General features: G+C 39.0%; 1 protein-coding gene across 1 annotated transcript in view; it reads right to left on the bottom strand.

Moving 5' to 3' along the window:
* p3h2 (prolyl 3-hydroxylase 2) overlaps nt 1-25,379 on the bottom strand; it is a 47,588-nt gene extending 22,209 nt beyond the window's left edge. The window contains exons 1-2 of the mRNA XM_053238127.1: nt 24,255-25,379; nt 4,057-4,198 (exon numbers count right to left, since the gene is read on the bottom strand). Coding sequence (XP_053094102.1) covers nt 4,057-4,198; nt 24,255-25,133 — 1,021 coding nt within the window. The 5' untranslated portion in view covers nt 25,134-25,379. The remainder of the gene's footprint in view (nt 1-4,056; nt 4,199-24,254) is intronic.
* Nucleotides 25,380-26,956: the final 1,577 nt, after the last annotated feature.

The following is a 26,956-nucleotide window of genomic DNA, read 5'->3' as shown; positions in this document are numbered from 1 at the left end:
CTCTAAAAACATGTTTTTACTTCATCATTATAGACGATTAAGTGTAGATTGATAGGTAAAAATGGCAATTATATTCATTCAAAATCAACAACACAATAAAGTGCAAAAAGTAAAAGGGTCTGAATACGTTCTGAATCCAGTGCACCTGGAAGGTTTGTGCACTTCCCTGAATGACTGCAACAAAAAGCTGCAAGCTAAAGGAGTGCAACCATCTGAGCTTATCCACATTCCTCACCAAGGTCTTTGGAAAACAGGTACTCCCATCTCCTCTGGAGGTTGACAGAGTCCATCAGACCATGACTAACAATCCTGGACCCAGAGAGAAACTGCACCCTGTTCTGATTCAACTGCACCAGTATCAAACAAATGAGCAGCTGATTAAAAAAGTGCTCAAGCATGGGAAACTCAAGTACCATGGCCGCCAGATTTGTATCTATGAGGACCACACTCCAGAGGAGCAAACCATGGGGTAAAATATCGGGATGTCATGACTCTACTTTACAAGCGAGAGCTCTATCCTGCAAGGCTTCATGTTACACTGCCAAATGGGAAGAGGCAATAGGTACTTTCTGTTATTGAGGCTAAGCAATACACTAAAAACCTTCCAAGGTCTGGAGGGCTAGCTTTGACTGGCTAGCTGGCTGGCTCACAATCAGGATTTAGCTGATGACTGGTGTAGCAACCGCTAACACGACTTTACTGATTGGTGTTAAATGTGTGTTGGTTTCTTGTTGTTAAATGTGTTTGTTGAGGTTACTTCATATTTTCTAAGAATCTATTATGTAAGTATGCTACTTCTAATTTACTAGTAAGAGAAAATTATAATGGCTATCAAACCCCCCACTGCTCATATAACTAAAATGGGTAGTACTGTCAAAATTGTGAGGTAGAATGTGAAGAATTTAAACCATCCAGTAAAAAGAAATAAGGTTCCCTCTTGCATTAGACAGTTTTAAAAAAATTGGGGTTGCACACTGCATTATCCACTCTCACATTCACTAATGGTGGGAGGGACTGCTCTTTCATTCTTTCTTCCAGGCAAAGGCAAGAGAAGTAGCCATTAGCTACTTTTCACCAAAGACATTTATAAAAAAATATACCTTTTATTCCTTCTCAAACAGATAAAAATAGTTGGTACATATAGTCAGGTCCATAAGTATTTAGACAGTGACACAATTTTCATAATTTTGCTTCTGTGCACCACGGATTTGAAATGAAGCAATCAAAATTTGATTGAAGTGTAGATTTTCAGCTTTAATTCAAGGGGTTTAACAAAAATATTGCATTAACCGTTTAGGAATTACAGCCATTTTTTACAGAGTCCCTCCATTTTCACAGGCTCCAAAGTAACTGGACAATTGACTGATAAGCAGTTTAATGGCTAGATGTGGCCTGTTTTCTCATTATTTCATGACAAATTAAGGAGATAAAAGGTCTGGAGTTGACTTCAAGTGTTGAATTTGCATTTGGTAGCTGTTCATGGGAACTCTCAATATGCGGTCCAAAGAGGTGTCGATGCAAGTGAAGGAGGCCATCATTAGGCTGAAAAAACAAAACAGACCTATCAGAGAGATAGCAGAATCTTTAGGAGTGGCCAAATCAACAATTTAGTACATTCTTAAAAAGAAGGAATGCACTGGCAAGCTCAGCAACACCAAAAGGCCTGGAAGACCACAGAAGACAACTAAAGTGGGTGACTGCAGAATTCTTTCTTTGTGAAGAAAAACCCTTTCACAACATCTAGCCAAGTCAAAAACACTCTCAAGGAGGTAGACATATCATTGTCAAAGTCTAGAAAGTCTATGACTATAAATACAGAGGGTTTACCTCAAGATGCAAACCGCTGGTAACATTCAAGACAGGCTAGATTAGATTTTGCTACAAAACATCTAAAAAAGCCTGCCCAGTTCTGGAACACGATTCTTTGGACAGATGAAACCAAGATTAACTTGTACCAGAATGATGAGAAGAGAAGAGTATGGAGAAGGAAAGGAAGGGCTCATGATCCAAATACCACATCATCTGTCAAACATGGTGGAGGAAGTGTTATGGCATGGGCATGCATGGCTGCCAATGGAACCAGGTCCCTGGTGTTTATTGATGGTGGCTGCTGATAGAGGTAGCAGGATGAAGTCTGAAGTGTATAGAGCTATACTTTCTACTCAGACTCAGTCAAATGCTGCAAAACTGATAGGACAGTGCTTCACAGTACAGATGAAAAATAACCCAAAACATACCACGAAAGCAACTTAAGAGCTTCTTAGGGCAAAGAAATGAATTGTTCTCAAATGGCTGAGTCATTCCCCTGATCTCCACCCACTTGAGCATGCTCTTCACTTACTGAAGATAAAACTGAAGGCAGAAAGACCCACAAACAAGCAGCAACTGAAGGCAGCTGCAGTAAAGGTCTGGCAAAGCATATCAAGGGACGAAACTCAGCATTTGGTGATGTCCCTACGTTCCAGATTCAGACAGTCATTGACTACAAAGGATTTGAATCCAAGTAATAAAATAATCCTTATATTAATGATTATGCTAATTTGTCCAATTATTTTTGTGCCTGTGAAAATGGAGGGACTCCATGTGAAAATGCCTATAATTCCTAAACGGTTAATGCAATATTTTTGTTAAACTGCATGAAATGAACCTGAAAGTCTACAATTCAATCACATCTTGATTGCTTCATTTCAAGTCCATCGTGATGGTATACAGAGGCACAGTTATGAAAATTGTGTCACTGTCCAAATACTTATGGACCTGACTGTAATTGTTTCAGATAAACTATTCAATAACATTTTCCAATGTAAATCCCCCAATACAGAGAAATTCTTTCAACACTTTTTATCTCTTCTTCTTGGTCTTAACTCACACACACTCATACTTGGTGGTGACTTCAACTGCTGGCTGGATCCAGTAATGGACCTCATATCCTCTAAACCCAGTGCAATAAGCAAATCTGCCTCTTACATTAAAGACTTCCATTAGGAGTATGGCATAACAGATTTATGGGATTTTTCTGCATTCCTCAAACAGAGAATACTCGCACTTTTCTAGTGTACTTCACACATATTCACGGATTGACATTTTTACTGATAAACTGACACCACAGGTTCATTCTTGTGCATATCAAAGCACGGTCATGTCTGACCAATGGCCCCCTAACACTCAACTAATTCCACGAGACACTGGCAGTCTGTTTGAGACACTGTTTTAACAGAGGAAGGTCACTTTTCTTAAGCATTAACAGAGCCACAGAAGTGTCAGACTCAGCTGTATGGTAGGCACTTAAAGACTGTCTGTGTAGACAGATTCTCTTTTGCCACCAAGAAAATGAGAGGGTTGAAAGAAAAGCCAGTATACATTACAGATCAGATTCTGAATTTGAATTGGTAATATGATAGTTGCCCCAGAGAAGACTTATACAAAGAGTGCCTAAAACACAAAACACAATTTGATCTACTCTCACCCCAACAAGCAGTACAACTCTTGCAGAGGGACAGAAACATTTCTTTTTTTCTTTTAATCCTTTCTTTTACTGAGGTTCTAATCTGGATTATTATGTATATTATAATAAATAACAGCTACGATTATAAGAGACATTCCGTGGCCTGTTTTAATATACAGATTGAATTAATATAACACACCAAAAAATCAACCTTTGCACCAAACAAAAGCATGGTTGGCAGTTCTAATGTAGTTCATTTCAGTGAAAAACATGAACCTCCGAGACACAACTGGGCGCATTGTTGTTCACACTACACCCTTTGCAACTGCCCAGACAGATCACAATACTCATTTGACCCCATTCAGATCTATTTTTAGCGCTGTCCACCTGTTATCAGATGATCCAAGATGGATGTAAAGGCCAGGTCAGAACAGGACCACTGCAGTGTAATTAAACGGCACCAAGAGGCAGACAAAACACTGCATACGTGAAAGCGCCCTAAAGATCTTAAAGTTCATGTTTTCATCCCTTTAAAGACTTAAAACACAATCCAGTCATCTAGATTAAAGTACTAAGTTAATTTCGATGGAAACACTGAAATCAAATGTCACTTGCCTGATGTGGACGGGCTTCTCGGTCAATGAAGTGTTTCGCTTCCATGCCGTGCAATGCCTCCAAGTTTATCTCTATGTGCTCAGGATTTGCCTGGAAATATGTGTGAGCAGCAGCTGCTGCTTTGTCCAGCTGCTTAAGCTGACAGAAAGACAAAGAAGTTGCAGGTTTAGTACAGACTGGTGAATATTACCAAATAATTATTTACCAAATATATTACCAAATAATAAACAGCCAGCTTTTGATAGCCAAAATTCTTTCGTTTGAATCTGGAAAACAATGAATTCACAGCTACCCCATTAATCTACAAGAGATGTTAGATTAGCAACTTCAGTATCAGAATTGAAAAGTGCTGACAAGTAGAAAGCCCACCAGGATAGTATATGACTCCTGGCATACTGTTGGGTGTACAGTGGTTTGGCTCTATTTTTAAGCAAATTATTATCATCAAATGTTTACAAAAAAGAAAATAAAAAGGAATGATCTAACCACAGTGAGGGATGATAACTCTCAAAAATATTATTCCTGTTTTATTTTTGCGAGTCCTGAAATGGACATGTTTCTGTAGTACACAACACTATTTAGTCAACACGGCTTCCAATTTATAGAGTGACACTTCTAAACTGCAATGGGTGAACAAACTGCACTGGAGGAACAAATCCAAATAAATACACAGCAAACTGGGAGGTTGTTTGCTAATACCCCTCTGTCTTGATGAAACACAGACCACCTCAAGGTCCCCCCACACTTTCTGTAAATCTAGAGATTTACTTTCTTTTAAATACTCCTGAAATTTTAAACTCTTCATGTAATTGGTGTAGAATCAGTAACGGTTTAATATATTTAATGCCAAAGAAACCACTAATGATGTCCTAGGAACATTTATGTACTCGCAATAAAATGGCAGGAACTTTGAGTGTGTATGAATATGCATTTTGGAAATATGCTGTTGCCATCCCAAATGGTCTAATAGCACTAACTTAGCTAAACTGTTAAGTAAACAGTAAAACAGCTAGCTAGCACTGTCAAAATCTCAAAATGTATTTATTTAACAGTATACAAGCCTTTCAAAATGTATCATAATTTAAACTATTATGTTTAATGCTAATATTAGTAAAGATAGATGGCTAGCTAGCTTAGCACAGAGGTTCTCTGGCTAAACATTTTCATCTACCACCATGGCAGCCTCTGATCTCAGACACGACTTGGCCATATCTAAGTGAGCATACATAAAGCTGCCCAAATCTGTTAATTTTTTTCATAAGCACTGATTAAGTCGCTGATTACGTCTTTGAGAAAAAAATCTTGACCCAAACACCGCAAAACACCGAAAGTATTGGAATGGCAATACAAGTACAAAGTATTGTTTTTGCCATATATTGAAGATTTGTGGGTTTGAGATCAAAAGATGAATATGAAATGACAGAACAAACTGTTGCATTCTACTTTTGAGATGCTTTTCCAGTCTTGTACTGCAGCTTCTTTCAGTTATTGTTTGTTTTGGGGGGTTTCTCCCTTCAGTCAAATGCATGCTCAATTGGGTTAAGGTCTGGTGATTGACTTGGCCAGTCTAAAACCAGTCTCTACCACTTTTTTCCCTACTGAAGTCCTTTGTTGTGTTGGCAGTGTGTTTTAGGTCATTGCCTTATCTTGTAGACTTCTGACTTCATTCTGCTGCTACCATCATGAATTACATCATCAATAAAGATTAGTGAGCCAGTTCCAGAAGCAGCCATGCAAGCCCATGCCATGACACTACCTCCACCCTGCTTGTATATTGTGAATCATAAGCAGATCCTAATTCTTTCTGCACACTTTGGCTTTTCCATCACTTTGATAGAGGTTAATCTTGGCTCCAGACCTTTTGTGGCTCATCTCTGTATTTCTCTGCAAATTCCAATAACGAGTGTCTCTATATTTCTGCTCTTGAAGTCTTCTTCGAACAGTCAATTGTGATACTTTCACCCCTGCCCTGTGGAGGTTGTTTGTAATGTCACTGACTGCTTTTTTGGGGGGTTTTCCTCACAGAATTGGCCTTGCCGTACCACTTTCCGAAGGGACTGCATCTACACTAACTTTAATAGGAACACCTGTATGCCTGCTCATGAAATTATCCAGTCAGCCACTCAAGAGCCAAGAGCTTTAGTTAATATTAACATCAAACATCAAAATAGGAAAAAAAAAAGATCTAAATGAATTTGATTGTGGCATGTTTGTAGGTGACAGATGGTCTGGTTTGAGTGTTTCAGATACTGCTAATCTCCTGGGATTTTCACTGATAATAGTCTCTAAGCTTCTCTTGCTCAGAATGGAGCAAAAAAAACAAAAAACATCCAATGAGTGGCTGTCCTGTGAGTGGGAATGCCTTGCTGACAAGAGAGCTTAGAGGAGAATGGCCAGACTTTGAGCTGACAAGAAGACTATCATAAATCAAATAACCACTTTTTACAACCATAGTCAGCAGAAAAGCATCTCAGAACACACAACACGCTGAAACTTGGGGTGGATGGGCTATAACAGCAGAAGACCACATCTGATTCTAGCAGTTAAAAGCAGTTAACTTTTAAATTTAACCATTTAAATTCTGCAGCAGTTTAAATATTGCTTTACCAGATGGAGGAATGAACAATTTTTTTTTATTTAAACATAGAGTTTGCCAGATTATAACCATGTCATTATCAGAAGAGATTTCAAGCTTCAACAAGGGCCTGAACTCACCATTTACATTCCAGAGATAGACAGTGATTGTGCTGTGGAACAATCACACATAATAAACAAGCCTACACTGGCAAACCCTCAACAAGCACAAACACACATCCTGCAATGGAGATTAACCCAGAACACAATATCCAAAATGACTGGACCATTTGTTGCTGGAATTGTAATCTACAGTCTAATAATGTCACATGCCTCTCATCTTTTGTGACAAAGTGCTGTTTTTGCACTGGGGAAAAGAGTGGGCTTCCTGTGAAATGTTAAAATGTGACCCCAAGTTGACTGCATTCCTGTGCAACATTTGTCTGTCACAGAAACAGACCACTGGGCTGAAAATGAGGACAGAGTGCATGGCCAATATTGTCTTCCTTCCAAATGTTGATGTAGAGACATTTCTCATAACCCATGTCAATTTTTAGGTACAGTCAGGTCCATAAGTATTTTTTACAAAAAGTGACACAATTTTCGTAATTGTGCCTCTGTACACCATCACAGTGGATTTGAAATGAAGCAGGGAGGATGTGATTGAAATGTAGACTTTCAGGTTTAATCCAAGGGGTTTAACAAAAATATTGCATTAACCGTTTAGGAATTACAGCCATTTTTTCTATTTTCACAGGCTCCAAAGTAATAGGACAGTTGACTGATAAGCAGTTTCAAGGCCAGGTGTGGTCTGTTTCCTCATTATTTCATGACAAATTAAGGAGATAAAAGGTCTGGAGTTGATTCCAAGCAATAAATTTGCATTTGATAGCTGTTCATGGGAACTCTCAATATACAGTCCAAAGAGGTGTTGATGCAAGTGAAAGAGGCCATCATTAGGTTGAAAAAAAACAGGCCTATCAGAGAGATAGCAGAAACTTTAGGAGTGGCCAAATCAACATTCTTAAAAAGAAGGAATTCACTGGCGAGTTCAGCAACACCAAAAGGCCTGGAAGACCACAGAAGACAACTAAAGTGGATGATTGCACAATTCCTTCCTTTGTGAAGAAAAACCCCTTCACAACATCAAGCCAAGTCAAGAACACTCTCCAGGAGGTAAAAGTATCATTGTCAAAGTCTACAATCAAGAGACACCTTTATGAATGTAAATACAGTTGGTTTACCTCAAGATGCAAACCACCGGAAACACACAAGAACAGAAAGGCTAGATTAGATTTTGCTAGAAAACATCTAAAAAATCCATTGTGGTTGTGTACAGAGGCAAAATTATGAAAATTGTGTCACTGTACAAATACTTATAGACCCAACTGTATCAAAGCCTAAAACTGGGACTGGGAGCCCATAGCAGAAAAGTTTTGAGTGTGGTACTCAGTTGAGTTATGCAAGCAGTGCCCTATAAAAAAAAAAAAGAAAAATTATTCAATGGATGAGACGCCCATAGTTTTTACAGATTACAGATTAAAATCAAAATTCAAACAATTCAAAACAAAAAGAACAAATCAATACAAAGATAATATAAACAAGTTAATATGAATGAATTCTTATTTAAAATAGCATTTACTGCAGTAGGTACCTTTTGAACATGTACTATCCTCTGAATCAGTTTGAAAAAGAACTTGTACTCTAGGTGCTCAATACTCCAGCGAGGAAGCTGCCATGCTGCCCTTTGCCAGAACATTAACCATAAACCGGAGCTCTGTAATTTATCATTTGAGTACACAAGTCGAGTATGAGTTATCATTTACAAACACACCAAAACAGCAGTCTTGAGCACTCCTCATTAAAACAGGAGATGAGCCAACTCACATATGAGTCTGGAATGACTTGCACAGGTATTTTAAATCAATCAATGTATGTTCAACTTAGCAATTATATAATCAAAAATACTTGATTTAGGCTGAAGAAAATTATTGCTGCTGCAGTTCCTGACTACAACCTGGTAATATTATTATGCCTACTTTGTGAGCTTTAGCCAAGGCCAAGTTTTATTTCCCTGGTTTTTTAGTGGACATCCGGTAAATATTGTTTAAAAAAGGGGGGGGGGGGGGGGTGGATTATATCATGATTACTGTAACAAATAAGTTCACCAGGAACTTGGGAAGTAGGGGTTCTGATGGTGTTGCAGATGCTGCACCTCTGGTTACATTTATTAATGAATGACACATCATGCATTTTAACTGTTCATAGTTACATTTAATGTTACAGAATGTCCATGAGACTCATCAGAAAAGCATCTCCGAGCTTAGAGCTCTAACATAAGAAAGAAACCATCAACTTATCAACAATTTTATGCTTGTTGTATAATATAACAACACCTTCTGATTCAAGAATTCAACCATGCCACGGTAAAATTATTGTAAACACACCTTCTCTGTTAACAGAAACATTATTTGAAAAATCATCTGGATGTGATGTCATAGCTCATGCCACATGTATGCTGCTTAAAATTCCAGGTCCCCCAAAGTAAACCGCCTTCCCGTGTCCCTGAAGGTCACCATATGCTTTTTGGAACATATTCTGTTACACACTGACCACCTTAAAAGATTACATTTAGACTAATTATAGAGAGACTCTATATTATAAACAGTAGAGCTTGAGGTTATAAATAACAGCCAGTAGAGATCCCAGGTGGCATGGCTAGACCTTTTAGGAAGCACAGCTTATAAGAGAATTATTGCAGGATACAGGAAGTTGCCCTTTTTTTCAAGTGTATTCAGCAGTGCTGTGATGTGCTCTGAGAAGCTTTCTGGATCGGTTGGGGTCATACTACAGGAAATTGTTCATGAATAACACTGGGGAGTTAATTTGTTAACAATATAAAAATATGAAAAATATTACATTAAAACTGAAATAATAAGTCAATAACTCTATGCAGGCCTATTTATTCCATGTATGTTGTAATTGCTAAAAAATATATATAACATCCAGAAATCTTGAAATGGGTCAACGTGTAAAAGGTTTGTAGGTATCTAGTTTGTGAGAGATCTTGAAAACATCCTAATTTTGGAGTTATCATCTTCCCTTTTGTAAATAAGTTTGTTTCCATACTTGTATACAAGCTCAGAACTCAGAAATCTCTTTCAGTGTTTAAATTGTCCACTTCTGTGGTAAGCAGCTCAGCATGGTTCTTTAGCTATTCTCTAATCATTAGCTATTCTTCCTCTGGCACAACGGCATTCACACAAACTATATTCATACAGTGTAATCCATGCCTGAGATTCTTAGTTTTTAATATACTGCTTATTTCCTTTTCACTCTCCTGTAGTAAATGAGAGAGGAAGTTGGATCTACTATTGTTTTTACCACCACTTTAAACTGGCCCCAGAAACATGGCACACACATGTGCTTCAGGAAACACCCACAGCTTGTAGGAAGCCTAGCTATGATGTCATCTCTTTCCTTGGACCTCCCCTCTGTGAAACACTTGTTCTTTTATTTTTTCCCTGCTCTCTTACCGCTGGAGACACACTAGTCTATGGATCTAAAGTAATGTGGGAGGAATTTAGCTAACGTCACACACAACCTCTTTTATTAGGGTCAGCAAGTGGAGACAGGACTGGGGAAAAAACACAGAGTGGAAACAGGCCTGGAAAACAGGCCTTCTACTGTATACTGCTGGGCTTGAGATCACCACTGAATGGTAGCCACTGAACCCTATGTATGGTCTGGTTCACATTCAGTACTAGTTTAAATTTAGCATGTTGACTTTAGTTAATTTAGGTGTAAAATGCCACAGGACCCAGGCAAAAATTACCTGAATCAACCTACCACCCCACCCAAGTCAAAAGTCCTACTTGAAATTTCAGCAACCACGTCTCTCTATTCTCCCTTCTCCCTACACAATGCAGTGATGCAAAGACACAATGAAAGTCAGTCAATAACTTTAATAACTAAGGATTGATTAAATATTTTACTGCACGAGTTATATTTTGCTCTTTTCTTTTCATGTTGTGGTTTGGAATATTAAATGCTCTGCCTATATTGTCAACTCCTATCTCACATTCTTCCCAAGATCAGGAGTTTAGTTTATCAAAGTGCGGGCAGAACAAGTTGTACTTTGTGCATAAGAATCAGCCTCTATTTGTCACATACACATTAAAGTGAAATTCTTTCTCTGCATATCCCAGCTTGTTAGGAAGCTGGGGTCAGAGTGCAGAGTCAGCCATGATGCAGTGGCCCTGGAGTATAGAGAGTTAAGGGCCTTGCTCAAGGGTCCCACAATGGCAGCTTGGCAATGCTGGGGCTTGAACCTTGCCCTTCTGATCAGTAACCCTGAGCCTTTAACCACTGAGCCACCACTGTGTCTGAAAAGAGTGACCTAGATGCTTGTGCATTAGTGCAATACATAAGTAAGAACTCTTATATTGCACTGAGAACTGTTCTTCAGGTGACACGCAAGTGTAAACCCTCATAACAAAGACAAATGCATACGGGGCTCCCTGTTTGTTGTTTGTCTTCTCTGGTTCATTCATTTATATAAATTTTATACACATTTTTTATTCAATTCAATTTATTCAATTCAATTTTATCTGTATAGCACTTTTAACAATGGACATTGTCACAAAGCAGCTCTACAGAAATAAATACATTCAAATCATATCTAATTGAACTTATCCCTAATGAGCAAGCCAGAGGCGACGGTGGCAAAGAAAAACTCCCTGAGACGACATGAGGAAGAAACCTTGAGAGGAACCAGACTCAAAAGGGATCCCATCCTCATCTGGGTGATAATGGACAATGCACAAATCCCTTCTATAACTGTGTACTACATGGACTAATAGTGCAATTATGCAACCAGTAAATTCATTACAGTTTTCACATGAAGTCCGGTTTGTTGAACCTATCCACTGTCCACTGATGGAGACCTGAGTACTAAGCTGCTCGTGGCAACTGCAGCCCCAAAGCCACCACAGCAATCGCAGTCCCAAGCCATCACAGTACAGCTCCCCATATGAGATCCCCAAGCCATCTCCACGGCCCCCAGGTGGCACCATCCCCAGCACTCCCAATGATCTTCAGGCCATTGATCCATATGGGGCCACCCCCAGCAGCAGCGAACGATCTCAACCAATGAGAACTCCAACCAGAAGTAGGGCATCAGGATAGATCAGGCAGATCATATTTTATATAACTAAATGGACTCTGATCAGCAATTATAAAAGTTACTGCTTGCAAATTTAGAAAAAATAGATGCTGGGCTGGCAACATATGGTCTTGGAAAATCCTCAGACCCTTAGGAAGTTACATTTCACTGTTAAAAAAAAAACTCATTTTATAGAAAAAAAAACCTCATTTTCTAGAAATCACACAAGCAAGTGATCTAACACTGAGCTGGACAGTGTACCTGTCTAAGTGAAGTGACGTGTGGCCAAGTAAGGTGACCCATACTCAGAATTTATGCTCTGCATTTAACCCATCCAAGTGCACATACACAGTAGTGAATACACACACACCGTGAACACACACCCGGAGCAGCGGGCAGCCTTTTTTGCTGCGGTGCCCGGGGAGCAGTTGGGGGTTCGGTGCCTTGCTCAAGGGTCTCGCCTCAGGGGCTGTTTACGTTTTTATGCGTTTTGCCTGTTCATTTACACGACAACGGCGTTTTGAGGACTGAAAACGTATATTTTTGAAAACGCATATTTCAAAGTGCAAGTTTTTGAAAAAAACGCCGCCATTATCGTCTCCATGTAAACACCGAATATGGGAATCTTTGAATACGATGACGTCATGCGCGTGCGTAGTGCGTGTCTATTGTAAAGGCAAGCGTGAACAACTACTGGCCTGGTGTATGTAATACAGTTCACGGATATGTGTAAACGCGAATCGTTTTGAAAACGTCGTGTATACGTGAAATTTTTTGAAAACACAAGAAAAAAACTTCTCTGTTTTTGACTACGTCGTCGTTGTGTAAACATAGCCTCAGTCATGGTATTGAGGGTGGGAGAGAGCGCTGCTCATTCACTCCTCCACCTACAATCCCTGCCGGACCTGAGACTCAAACCCACAACCTTCAGGTTGCAAGTCCGACTCTCTAACCATTACGCCACAATTTAAATAATTAATAAATCAGAGACAGAAAATTTTATTAAATAATATACATACATATACATCACCAGCCACTTTAATAGGAACACCCGTGCAGAGGTACATTCATTCAATTATCAGTAAGTCAGGAAAAGAGCAGAGGAATGCATAAAATTATGCAGAAAAAGGTCAAGAGCTTCAGTTAATGTTGATATCAAACATCAGAATGAGAGAAAAAAATGTAATCTGTGTAACTTCGATTGCATTTCTGAAACGTAAGCGTGGCATGTTTGTTGGTGCCAGCCTGCCTGGTTTGAGTATTTCAGAAACTGCTGATCTTGTGTGATTTTCATGCAGTCTATAGTTTTTGTTTTTAACTTGTATTTTGTTTTTTTGTTTTTTTTTTCAATCTTCAACTGTCCAGTTTCAGTGAGTCTGCTGCTAGTCATATACTGCTAGGAATACCTCCTACTATATTTTTTTGGCAGAAATTATATATATTTTAGGTAAAAATCTTTTGGTGTAGTATGGTAGAATATTATAGTATTAACAATACCAGAATAACTAAGAATAATGTCTTTGTTACTAAAATTTCTAGTTCATGCAAAACTGACACTTTACATTTTATCCCACTGGAGATAATGAGTCATGAATTCCATGGAAAGGAGGACAGAGAGAGTAAATTCCAGATAACAAATCTAAAAAAGAAAGAAAAGCGAAAGAAATGGAAAAAACATGCCCCTTTTTCTCAAAGCCAATGCAGTTGGAAAAGACTGAACACTGATTTAAATTATTCTGTGATTTACAAAAAACATTTACAAAAGTTAAACATTGTGTGGAGGCACAAAATTAATTACTGAAAACTCACAAACTGAGTGTCTGATGTTTCCGCAATACATGTTGATCTGCATAAGAAAAACTCTTTATGGGAAAACTATTTAAAGGACAAATCCACCCTAGATTTTCATATCAATCTTAATGATTACCGTAATCTTCAACAGCATCCAAGATAAATTTTGTAATAAAATTTACTTTTTTTAGTTTCAAATTCTTTTATGAACAGGTTGGTCTGTTTTCACTTTGGTTAATGGTTTCCTGCATTACCCACAATGCAGTTGAACTACCTGTTAACAGTGGTGCCAGTGGGATTTAGCCCTGGCTTTATCTGTACCTAAAGTGAGCGATGCAGCAGTGCTTTAGTCCTTTAGTCTGTCCAACTATTTCACTTCTTCATCTGTACACTCTGCTCAAACATATCAGCTTCCAAAGATTCAACTTTCATGCTAACACTGCCATCAACGCCATCACACTCATCTTCTTGTAGTTCACTAACTAGCTGAGCCAATTTTCTGCCCTCACTACATTGTAGTGTATGTCCTGCATTCTGGGACTTTCACGCCAACATCTGCACCAACGTCTCCAACAATTCTCATCATTGATCCTTGATGGAAAATCATGTGAGAAAAGCTCTTCCACTTGTTTTCAGGAGAAAACAGTGAAACCTGACTTATCCCTTATGCTTACAATTGTTAAGAAGCATAACAGACAACCAGTAACTCCTCATGTGAATAACAAAAATACAGCAAAAATACCAAAGGTGTTCAGTGGTGTTGAGGTCAGGGCTCTGTGCAGGACACTCAAGTTCTTCCACACCAACCTTAACACACCATGTCTTCATGGAGCTCGCTTTGTGCACAGTGGTGCTGCCGGGAACAGGTTTGAGCCTCTTAGCTCCAGTGAAGCCCCTGTGCACAAAGTGAGCTCCATGAAGACATGGTTTGCCAAGGCTGTAATGTTACAGCACACAAAGACATTCTAGGCAACTGTGTGCTTCCAACTTTGTGGCGACAGCTTGGGGAAGAACCACATATGTGGGTCAGATGTCCACAAACATTTGCCCATACAGTGTACAAAGTGAATTGAGTTACGAAAGAGAACCAACAGACCCAACAGATCTTTCTGAATGTAAAATGCCACTGCTCCCAGGATGCTTATATCTGAAACTTAAAGAACATTTTGCCCTGATTACTCTGAAGAAACTTCACACATACAAACGTAGACATTAAACCTCATAAAACTAATTACAATAATCATACAAATACTTAGCAGCTGTTTGTGATTGACTGACAATCATGCTCTTTCAGCAGTGTCCAGTAATTCAGTACACACATACTAGTGTGCACTAGGCTTAAAGCATGAGTGAACTGTTCTAACAATTACAGATGGGTTTCTCAAATTTCCCAAGCAAATCTTGGCCACCTTTTTTTGAGAAGACTGTCTTGACTTTCTTAATATGAGTGGCTTTCTTCTCATCTGTTCATATTGTGACCCTCTTTTCTACATTTATAACATAGGATAGCTCTCAATGAACTGACTGCTGTGATCCCTCCATGGAGGGCAGCACGTTCTCAGATCCCAGAGCTGGATATAAAATTTTAATTTAAATTTATCCCTGGGAGCAAGGAAGAGTGATGGTGGCAAGGAAAAACTCCCGAAGGCGACAAGAGGAAGAAACCTTGAGAGGAACCAGACTCAAAAGGGAACCCATCCTCATCTAAGTGACACCGGATCGTGTAATTATAAATTTCTCTTCTATAATTGTATACTATAGAGTCAAGTTGTGCTAATTGTATTAATAGGAACTTGAGTATAAGCATCATTAGAGTTTTAACTTTTAACTTTTGTAATATCAGCCTCAAGTATAAATGACCCTGAGTCCCACTACAGGAAAAAGGATATAAAATGAGTGCAAGTGATGCTTAATATCAAAAGCATTAGGAGCTGGACTGAAATTTATAATCACACTATCTGGTGCCACACAGAAGAGGATGGGTTTCCTTTGAGTCTGGTTCCTCTCAAGGTTTCTTCCTCATATCGTCTCAGGGAGTTTTCTTCTAACCACTGTCGCCTCTGGCTTGTTCACTGAGGATCTAAATCTACATCCTGATTTCTGTAAAGCTGCTTTGTGACAATGTCTACTGTTAAAAGTGCTATATAAATAAAAGTTTATTTAAATAGAATTTGAAATAAATATCAGTGTCTCTGTATACCTCTCCTACAGTTTCATGTGACATTTTTCCTTAAAATAAATAAATAAATAAATCAGGGGGTGGAAGACAGGTGAATTTTGATGGAGCGTCAGGTTTCTGTTATTCTTCTCATTTTCTTATAGCATGATTGCTTTTCAGCTTGCTTCTCATAAACTTAAAAAAACAACTAAATCAAAAGACCAAGCAGTTCGTTAGCCAGCATGCAATTTATAAGAATCCACAGAAAACAACTCGGATGAAACGTGAAGAATGACTAAGATTAGAATGAGTGACTGCATTAGCAGTAGTAGCTTTTCTGTAACTTTAATTGTGTGCAATGCATCAGCGCTACTCTTGCTTGTTAAAAATCCTATAAACCTAAATGCAGTTGTATTAAGCAAGCAGGGAAAACAAAACTGTGCAGTGTGGTGGATTCTTCAACTACAGCTGAATTAATGCTCTGAGGAAACACTGGAGTCATACTGTGGAGACAGCACAGACATGTGTCACATGAAGACACATTAATTCCTCTGATTTTTCGTAGACTAGCCATGGCCAGATGAGCTCACCTACTAAATTAAACTCGTCTGTGCATAATGTTGAACGTGTGAACCATGTCATAAACAACATTTGGCCAGACAAATGGAAACTTGTAAGTCGTTGTTCCAATAGCTAAGGGTTAGGAATTAGAGGTGAAAGAATTAGTGCTAAGATGTGTGTCCCAAATCTTCAAGTAAGGCTTCATTCCAATCAATATTTATATACGCCTTTTATACGATTTTACTTTACATTTCATTTCACTTGTCTGCACCTTGTTGTGAGCGCCGAAATTAGTAAATAGGATAATCTGTTAATTATGCCGATATGACTGACAATAAGTGGGATGGAAGCTCTTTTTAATCAATTTCCCCATGATAGCACTGTTCAATCACTAGGGTCTCCTGCATATGCATAGCCAGAAGTGTGTTTAGGCATGTATAGGCACATCCTCCCGCACAAGAAGAACTAATAGAATAAATCACATACTGTGCATAGAAAAGTGTGTATACATGTTTTATGCAGAAATCCTGACAGACATACACTTTGATACACGAGAACCCTGGAGAGCGGCAGCTGTATTCTGCTGGATGAGTAAACAGGAAAAGTCAGTGAGCGCTGACAGCTGGAAAGCTCTTTTTCAGATAACTCCAGAAAAACGGTGGTGGGCAGAAGTTTGTCCTGAGTCAGTGTAGTGTAGTGGAAAATGTCTGCTAAATCATTTATTCCTCTTCTTAAGATAGATAGATAGATAGATAGATAGATACAATTGCAGAGATTAGGAGAGTTATACACCTTTTCATGGTTCATCTAAATTAGCATGAAACATGAGGGTTTTTTTTTTTAATCTTTTAGAGATCTTGTGGTTAGACATTTTTTTTTGCAAGATTTGCAAACAAATGCAGAAAAAAACAATTGCACAGGATCATGATCTCTAAAAACAGGTGCTCAGTTTTGTAGCACAAATGTTTTCAGTAGTGCATTTGACAAGTTTCATATGTATTGGCGTAGACATGCTTACAGCAGTGAGTCTCTCCGCTCTGTGACTGTATGAAATCACAGTTCATAATAAGTTATCTTTAACTCAGTGGCACAAGAGACAAGCTCCTCCTACAACCGCTGCAAAATTAACAACACAGAGGAAGGCTTATTCTGTGTATGATCAAGCCAGCTATGTTTTTCAATAAAGTTTTTACTAATTATTTGAGTATAATATACATTAGAAAAGAATGCACAAACACACATGCACACACTTCCAAAAGTATCCCAAATGAAATGTTGTCTTCTACATTTTCTTTATACTTCCTCCCTTTCTTTATACCTCCTTCCTCCACCAATGGGCCTAACCTTTTGCTACAAGTAAATACAATGGGTATGAATACACATTTTTGTGACCTTGATAAAAATTAAATCCAGCATTCCGGCTCAACATCCAACAAAATAATAATATTGATGTATAAGGTTTGGGAAACCGAATATCCTGCTTACACATTTATTCAATGCTACACCTAGCGAAAACACTGTGCTTTAGGCACTCAGAATGGAAAACAACTCATTCTAGGATTGTGTGATATACAGTATAACGACTTTATCATCCCTACACAACATGACACTGCCACCATATCCAATAATGTTTACTCTGATTATAGTACCATACCTGGAAACCTTTATGAATTTTGCATAGAAGCGCCACAATTTAATAACAGTACGAGTTATTACTCAAAAATACGCAAATGGCAAATGGTCAAAAACTCCACTTTCAGTTTAGGGCCAAGAGAAAAAATAATTTGACCTAAAAAGTGATTAAATACATAAATTAAATAAATGGCAGCGATGTACACATTAGACAACCCATTTGTTCAAGGATTGACAATGTACTGTTTTTTTTTTAATACTGCTTACTGCATATTATTGCAGAGTCACCTAAAATGACCTCATTGTGATTGCAGCAGTTCCCAACTACTAAGCTGGTTATATTATTACACCCTTCCCCATGCTGCTTAAACTGGAAATGGTTAACATGCTCTTTTTCCTGCCTTTTTAGGCTGCTGGGTCTGGACGACTGTAACTCATGAATCATGTTTTTTTATGATAAATCACAACCATTTAAAAATCTATTCAACACAAGACTAACTCATTCAAAATAAGACCAGTATTTTGCAAGAAAACAGTTTGAAGCACTTTGTGTTAATCAGCCAAAGCAATCCTGCCTGTAATTGTTTTTCCAGAAAAACCAAATCCTTCATAAACTTTAAAGGAATTTCACAGGAACAATGATCATCATAGGACTCAAACACCAGTTCTGAGTCTTTCCCAAGACCTCTACACCTAATTATATGTCAAAATGCTTTTAAGAGGGGTCTCTGTTAACGCCAAATCATTCAGGTACATTACTATCAAGTACTAATGTCGAGAGGGACATGCGTTTCTGGACATAGATTTAACATTAAATGACATAAGAACGGCAATGGGTTTTAGGACAATTCAGCAAAATTATAATCTTTACAAGTTAAGCTAAATGGCCTGATTGAATTGAAGATGACACATCCTTCATCATTTAGATCGAACACTTACCAATACCTCAAAACAAGAGAACCAGGAATTACTCTTCACAGTGATTCGATGACGGTACATTTTCAGTTTATGAGGGTCTCTTTGCAGCAGATAAGGTTGAGGTTATAGCTGCTGGTTTGGTGATAAGACTACTCTTTTACCAGACCTTATTTCTTATAAGTTTTTGTATATGGTAGAACTAAGGAAAGGCGTCTGTCAGTGATAGGTTTACTTAATGTTAGGATAGGGCTCTGCTCACACCACCAAAACAGAGGTGATCTGCCAGTGGCGCTCTGGAACACCACACACACGGCCAGTCTTCAAAATGAACTATAAACAACTCACAGTAGTTCCTACATTCAAATACATGAGCATTAATCAAGCATCCACTGCTTTCAAGAGACTTTGTTGTTCAGGCTTTCAGCACAAGAATCTCCACATACACACCATGGTTATGTTTCGTCACCTATGGATGTCATATGAAGCTCCTTGAGCACCTTGATGCCTGCAGCGTATTGTAGGATGCACATGGTGTGACCGTATGACTCGTACTGACCTACTGCGGATGTACTGAGGCCATGAACACCCAACATCAGCTACACTGGGTAAGCCACATTTTTAATATGCCCTAGATCTGAGTGTTTTTCGGTAGTTACTTCATAGTAGTTACATCAGCTGCTCACCCTTGATGGGAGTCGCATGCTGGAGGAGGACAGGACTGCAGAGAGACAGCATAAGCAATCCAGGACTACCACTTATGCGTGCAATACATGTAAAAGAACCTGTGGCTCTAGGATTGGATTGTTTAGCCATCTCAGAATCCAGCCTTAGAAGACAGAAGTGGACATCATCATTGGATTACGATGGACAACAAGCAAGCAAGCTAACTTTATGTTTCAGAATCAGGTTACTGTCATGTCTGTGTCTACCAGTGATGCAATCCCAAACTCCCATGAGCCTCAGCCAGCTTCCATGACTCGCAGTCACATGATCAAACCTATACACGGTCCCACTTCAATCTGCTTGTTTGTCAGTTACAGTTAATGTTGCTGTAACATTTTGTTTACATAACTGCAAATGAAACTTTGGGATTTTATGTATTTACAACCTCAAAAAATTGAATCAAGTTAATAAACTTCCAGAGGCTAACAACTGAATAGCTTTCTAATACAGCAGACACATGGATATATCATACTAGCTAGCAACAGTAGCTGATGTGGTATCTACTGTTTCCTATATCCAGATAGCACTTTATAATTATGGGAATGTCTTGCTGAATATTTCACGACATGTTTCCTACTGTGCCATTTTACACTGCACAGAATAATCTCACAGCTCTGAGTGCAAACATACAAAGAGAATTTATGGATGCAACCTATATCCACTCAATGGAGTACTTTTATTCCCCAATCTGTGTTCTCCACATATTTTATAATCTGATCTGTCTTAAACCTCATGTTTTTTTTTGTTCTTTTCAACAGAATAAAAAAATCACAGTAGCTTTACTGTAGCATTATCATGCACTGCACAGGAAGCATGTGCAAAGATGCATATTGCTCCACCTCTGAAACATGGTAGATGCAGTAAAGGTTAAATCCTCTTATATTTAAATATGGGAATAATGTCTGCAGCGTCTTGATGTCATTTCTGTACTGGTAACTGAGAAAACACAAACCTCTGAAAATGTATTTTCCTGATGTACACTGAAACCAGTGTTTATAATATATCTCTTTCTTTTAGTAAAATATGGATTTAACAATGCATCAACAAAGGATAGTGTTTGTAATGGGATGGAATGATATTTTTCTATTTGTCTTTTTCTACAAACATGGAAATGGCATTTGGTTGGTATGATGCTTGTATCACACACAATTATTAGAAAATGAAAGCCTCTCTCTAATGACCACAATCATGTTTTTCAATGGTGTTTGTCATTGACCAAAATACATCAATAATTAACCGTAAATTCTCACTGTACATTTATCCACAATCTTCCAAACAAGCAGAGGAAGCACCATTTGGTTTAACAGGCACATACACAGAATTTCTTTCAAAATGTCACATTTAGTGATATAAACGAGTTAAATAAAATGGACTGTGGGTTAGATTTTCTAGGTTATTTCTGAGGTGCTTTCTCCTAGTATCCTCTGTGCATTAGGTGGTGCTAACTATATTACTTACGTTTTCATTTTATACTCAGCTTTCTTTATGTATTCATTATCTTCTGTTGTGTTATAAAGATAAACAGTCTATTTATTGCAATGGAGATCTTTATCCTTTAGCACAGTATCTTGACATTATTTGCCCACTGCCATAATTTTTTTCCTCATCAGTTCATCTGCTGCTGTCTGGACAGTGCCTTGATCTTCATCGCTACTTTATTCATTGCCCTGATCTGGTCATTCTTGCTGCTTCTCTTACTGTTATTTCCCTAGATTTCATAACTGCTCTGATCTCTCTCGTAATCTTCATCACTGCACTCACTCTCACTACATGAAGAATGAAAGGCTTCGACCAACAGTCTTGCTACCACCTCAGCTCACATGATGCTTAGATGTGTGAAATATTCCTAATATACATTATAATGTAATATAATATAAATAAATCATACAGCCATAATCCTTTCTACCATGTTTGCTATACCATTCTATTTTACCTTTAGAGGTATGGTTGTTAATATGTGTAACCACCAAGCTTTATCCAATTTACCCTTACATATATGAACAGTGGTTACTAGGGGAAAAACTCAGATTTTTCATTCATTCATTAGTAAGTGCTTTATCCTGCTCAAGGTTGCAGTGGATCTTTAGCCTAACACTGGTCACAAAGTGGAAGAATTCACCCCGGCTGGGACGCCAGTCCATTTCATGGCACCATGCACACACATTCACATAAACAGTCACATCTAGGAGCAATTTAGTATAGCTAAATGTTTTTGGACAGTGGGAGGGAACCAGAGAACCCAGTTTTGCTATTATATTTGTAAATTATCATTCTGTTCTCTATAATATAATAGTACAACCATGTGTACAAAACCATCACAGTTTTGGTGAGCCCCCTCCAACAACCATGCAGAACAGCTACAGTTATGACATCATTTCCTGTGTGCTACTGTTTTCCCACCCTTATCTGAACAACATTAAACATTTTCCTAAAATGGTTCTAAAAAGGTTCATTCTTTAAACATGAATGCAAACTGAAAAACGAGAAAAGAATAAGTGGTTTCTCACAGGGATCACTGTCAGAAAACTCATCCACTGTGACTATTAGTGTCCACTGCGTGTTTCAAATACACATAGGTGAACATTTTATAGTTCAAAATCAAGATTCTGGATAGCTTAATTGGCCATGCATTGGGATTTCACCTCGTTTTAAATTTAGGATGGGCTATAAAATAAAACACATCTCCTCAGTTATCCAGTGTCAGACACATTATGGTGAGATTACAGTATGAGGTAATGGCTTGTTGAGCGAGACAGACGGAATGATTCACTGCACAGTGGAAAATGTGGTGTGATTCCCCAGGGCAAATTTGAGGAAAGCCTTTTTCCGAGCATGTAGTAAGATGTAAGTATTTGCAGGTAATTCACAGTAAGTCATATATAACCTTCTGTGGATTTCAACAGGTCTAACATGATCAAGATCAAAAAAAGCTTGTGATCAAAAATGTTTGTGAAGTCACTCAATTCATGTATCGTCTTTAAGTTTCAAACCAACTGCTTATGTTTGCTGGCTTATATGTGAATGGACTCTATATTTTGTATAAGACTGCCATTTTGTTCCAGCGCAGGTGAAAAGCCTTTTGGGTGCTTTGATCCATCTGCAGTTTAGCACACAGAGCCAAAAGCAACCAATCAATGACCACAGCAGTCACGGACATAAATATCATCCATTCATAACTGAGGACAAGGTGGAGCCTTTCCGTTTAGGAAAGCAAACATGCTACAAGAGGGAAACAAAATATTTGGTTGAATAAACCTGACATGAACAGGAGATACACACAAACTTTGTCAAAGGAGGAACAGTTGGCATCTGTGACAAGCTTCTACCTTTCCAGAAGGGTCTTTATGGCAGAGGCGAGATGCAGATATTTGGAGGCCTGTTTGAGACTGCAACGTTAGAGGAGTGGTGGAGTGTTATACATTTCCCAGAAATATCATTCCTAAAATACACTTGTGGTGTTTTTGTATGCCCTCTGACGTAGAAAGAGAACCAGGAATGCGTCTGATCTCAGCCTGACACAAAGGTCAAAGCAGCCTTCATCTGCTGCTGTGCTGTGTGTGTGTGCGTGTGTGCGTGTGCATGTGTGGGGGGTAATTTATAGGGGTGTACAATCGGACAATTTGGATAGAAGCATCGAATTAAAAGTCAATTATTGAAATTAATTGAGCTAGAATTGATTATAAAGCGATTATTATTGAAAAAATTTATATAGTTAAACTGATGTGTAAATAATTTAATAGGCTAGCAAGGTGATTTGCCCGTAACATTTCTGATCAAATAGTCCCTCTCTACATCATCATCATCACCCGCAAATTGACGGCAGGCCTCCCATAGATTCTGAACAAAGTTGGTCACATATTGATCAGAGGCTACTAAATTGTAACATACTGTATCATAGCATATCATCACATATCAAATCATTGCCTTAAAAATTGAAATCATAGCACATTGTTTGGAAGCCTGATATTTACACTTTGTGTGTGTGTGTGTGTGTGTGTGTGTGTGTGGCTGTGTGTGTGTGTGTGTGTGTGTTTGTGGTAATTTATGCATGAACACAACTTTGTACTGGAAGGGCTAGGCTTGGGGCCAATAAAAAATGTTCAATTTATAGTAAAGTTTCACTTATCCCCCAAACAAAACTAAAAATATTACTAAGTCAGTACTGCTCTGCACTCAGCATTCAATTCGCAGTAACAATATTACAGGCCCATTTAAATGATTTACACGGCTTCACTAGTAGAAACAGTAGAAACTAATGGATATGGTGTAACGCATGATAATTTATTAGACACTTCTATTGCTTTAGATCATTCCTTTACCCATATCCTTAAATTCACTGGTGTAACCTTACCCTCAGCACTGCATGTAATATACAGGATATTAATGATTGTGTTTAATAAATTAACTGTCAATTACTTAACACACAGTTTCATATCCCTGGTCCTGTCTCCTGACCTGCAGATTTCCCCAGCTCCAACACACCTGAGCTAATGATCAGCTCTTGCAGAGATGAAGGGAGTGTGTTAGAGTTGGGAAAACACCAAGAACATGTGCTGGTTCTCCAGGATTAGGGTTGGGAACCTGTGTATTAACCCATCAGAAGCAAAGCACACAGGATATTTCCCCTTCAACTAACGAAACTAAACTAAACTTTCTGGCTCACTTCCTTTTACCTTGAGGTATGCGAGCTGCAGGTAGTGGTATGGGATTCTCCGGTGGAAGTCTTGGTCAACATCAGCGCTCACTTTATGCATAGAAAGATGTCCGAGTTTGATTTCCAAGCAGTCGTTGAGACAAGCGGCTCTTCGCAAAATCGAATCAAACAGCTGGAGGTCAGTCCCAGTCCCAGTCCCAGTCAAAGTCTCAGTCGCAGTCAAAGTCTCAGTCCCAGTCGCAGTCGCAGTCAAAGTCTCAGTCCCAGTCGCAGTCAAAGTCTCAGTCGCAGTCCCAGTCTCAGTCCCAGTCGCAGTCAAAGTCTCAGTCGCAGTCAAAGTCTCAGTCGCAGTCAAAGTCTCAGTCCCAGTCCCAGTCGCAGTCGCAGTCCCAGTCTCAGTCTCAGTCCCAGTCGCAGTCAAAGTCTCAGTCCCAGTCGCAGTCAAAGTCTCAGTCGCAGTCCCAGTCTCAGTCCCAGTCGCAGTCAAAGTCTCAGTCGCAGTCGCAGTCAAAGTCTCAGTCGCAGTCAAAGTCTCAGTCGCAGTCAAAGTCTCAGTCCCAGTCCCAGTCGCAGTCCCAGTCTCAGTCTCAGTCCCAGTCGCAGTCAAAGTCTCAGTCCCAGTCGCAGTCAAAGTCTCAGTCGCAGTCGCAGTCGTGTTGAGCTTGTGTTGATCCCTGCACTTGAGTCCACACTGGATTTTGCTCTGGCGCACTTGGGCGAAGTTCTCCAGCGCTTTCTCCATGTACCGCACCACGTTCACATAATCCCCCCGCTGAAACGCCTCCACTGCGCTGCTGTAGAGCAGGTCGTAGGGCTGGAGCGGGGCTGCGGATGACAGCAGGAGCGTGGGGAGGATGAGCGTTAAAGCCCCGCATGTCCGGAGAAAGCGGACGACCATCTTCGGCGCTCAGAAGGCAAGGGAAATTTCCAGAAAGGTCTGTCTCAGTCTAATAACCCAAAAGGACCGGACATACGAGTTGTGTTCCGAGCCCAAGACGCGCATAAGACATCACACACCAGCCCGAGTGCGGTGCTGCTCATTGTGCTGGTCCCATAGCCGGCGACATTAGTGTCACGTCCCATCTGCTGCTGGATAAACTGAACTCCTCCCCCTCCGAGGAGGAAACCCCCACGGCTGTGGACTGCACTGCTGCACGGGGTGCTCTGCAGCGTTTAGTGCGGTAGTGTGCGACGCTGTGAGAAAAAAAACTAGTCGAATTTTAATGTACATACTAATACTTCATTAGTGATAAGAGGGTTTTGAAATGGGGTGAGCGGGGTAAGTTGTCACACTGTTTATACCGCCAACTGTAGAGGCGCAAACTCAAGAATTACACAGTGGGAGTGTAAACATCAGGCTTTATCGATACGACTTCGATTCTGAATGCACGATTCGATATTTGACGATACCACAGAATCTGCTACAATACGATATGATGGGTTTAATACTCTCCAACTAGCTTTGTTCAGAAGCTGTGGAAGGACTAGTGTTAATTTAGGAATGATGATGTCCTAAAGAAAAGACTATTTTAAGTTCAGTTTAATTTTATTTGCATCGCGCTTTTAACAATGGACATAATCACAAAGCAGCTTCTCAGAAATATATAATTTCTGTATATAAATTTTAAATTTCTATCCTTATCCCTAATGAGCAGGTCAGAGGAAACGGTGGCAAGGAAAGAAACCTTGAGAGGAACCAGACTCAAAACGTAACCCGTCATCCTCATCTGCGTGACACCAGATAGTGCCATTATAAATCATTTTTATAACTGTGTTAAGAGAAACATATGAGCTTATGAGCAACTTGTGAGTATGAGCATCAGAGTCATTTCTGAATTCATTATAGTTTTAACTTAAAGTCTGGGGACTTGAGTGCAAACTGTTCTTAGCAATCGCAGTCCTAAGGCTATCCAAGGAAGAACATCCACAGCCATCTTTATGGTTTCTATGTGGTAACGTCCTCATTAATCTTATGGTGATGTCCATGCAAGGCCATCATTAGCAGCAGCGAGTGATATTCAGGTGATGAAAACTCCAAACAGCAGTAGGGCATCAGGATGGATCAGGCAGGTCCAGAGAGCAGAGAGAGTCAGGAAACAGCACAGATTATGTAATGTATATTAAATATGTAAGTACATAAGTAAGTATTTAAGTAACTAAGTAAGCAGGCAACTCACCTTGCTAGCCTGTTTACACATGAGTTTAAAAATATTAATTATTTTTACACACCAGTTGTCTGCCCTTTTTTGATAATAACCTATTTATAACCTATTAAATTTTCTTGTGATCTCAAGATAACTAAAGTTGTTTTCTCAAGATCAAGTCAATGAAATATGCCTTCAGTTTGTAAACAGATAGGCTACCTCCCGATGCACTTGCACCATCATGTCACTAAATGACAGAGACAGAACACTTGCCTACCAAGATAATAAGTTATCGAGGTTAGTCTATGTTCTATTTAAAATATAATGAATTTTAATAATCTATAAATATTTAAAATAAATACTTTAACATGAGAAAATATTTTAAATAAAGTTATTATTATTATTAAGCCTGAAATAGATTGGACTGGATTTCTCAAAAGCATTATTAAATTGATAGAGGTCCTGCCAAACAGTTTAGGAAGGATATTGTAGGATAGGCCTACTGAAATTACCGAAAAGTTCTCGGTCCACACCCTCCATTTGTCTGAAATATGACCTACAGATTTGATTTTGCACA

The sequence above is a fragment of the Pangasianodon hypophthalmus genome, chromosome 11, assembly GCF_027358585.1.
Source record: "Pangasianodon hypophthalmus isolate fPanHyp1 chromosome 11, fPanHyp1.pri, whole genome shotgun sequence".
NCBI classification, from domain to species: Eukaryota; Metazoa; Chordata; class Actinopteri; order Siluriformes; family Pangasiidae; genus Pangasianodon; species Pangasianodon hypophthalmus.
The sequence above is the reverse complement of the archived record's forward strand: the minus strand, read 5'-3'. Positions and strand labels throughout refer to the sequence as shown.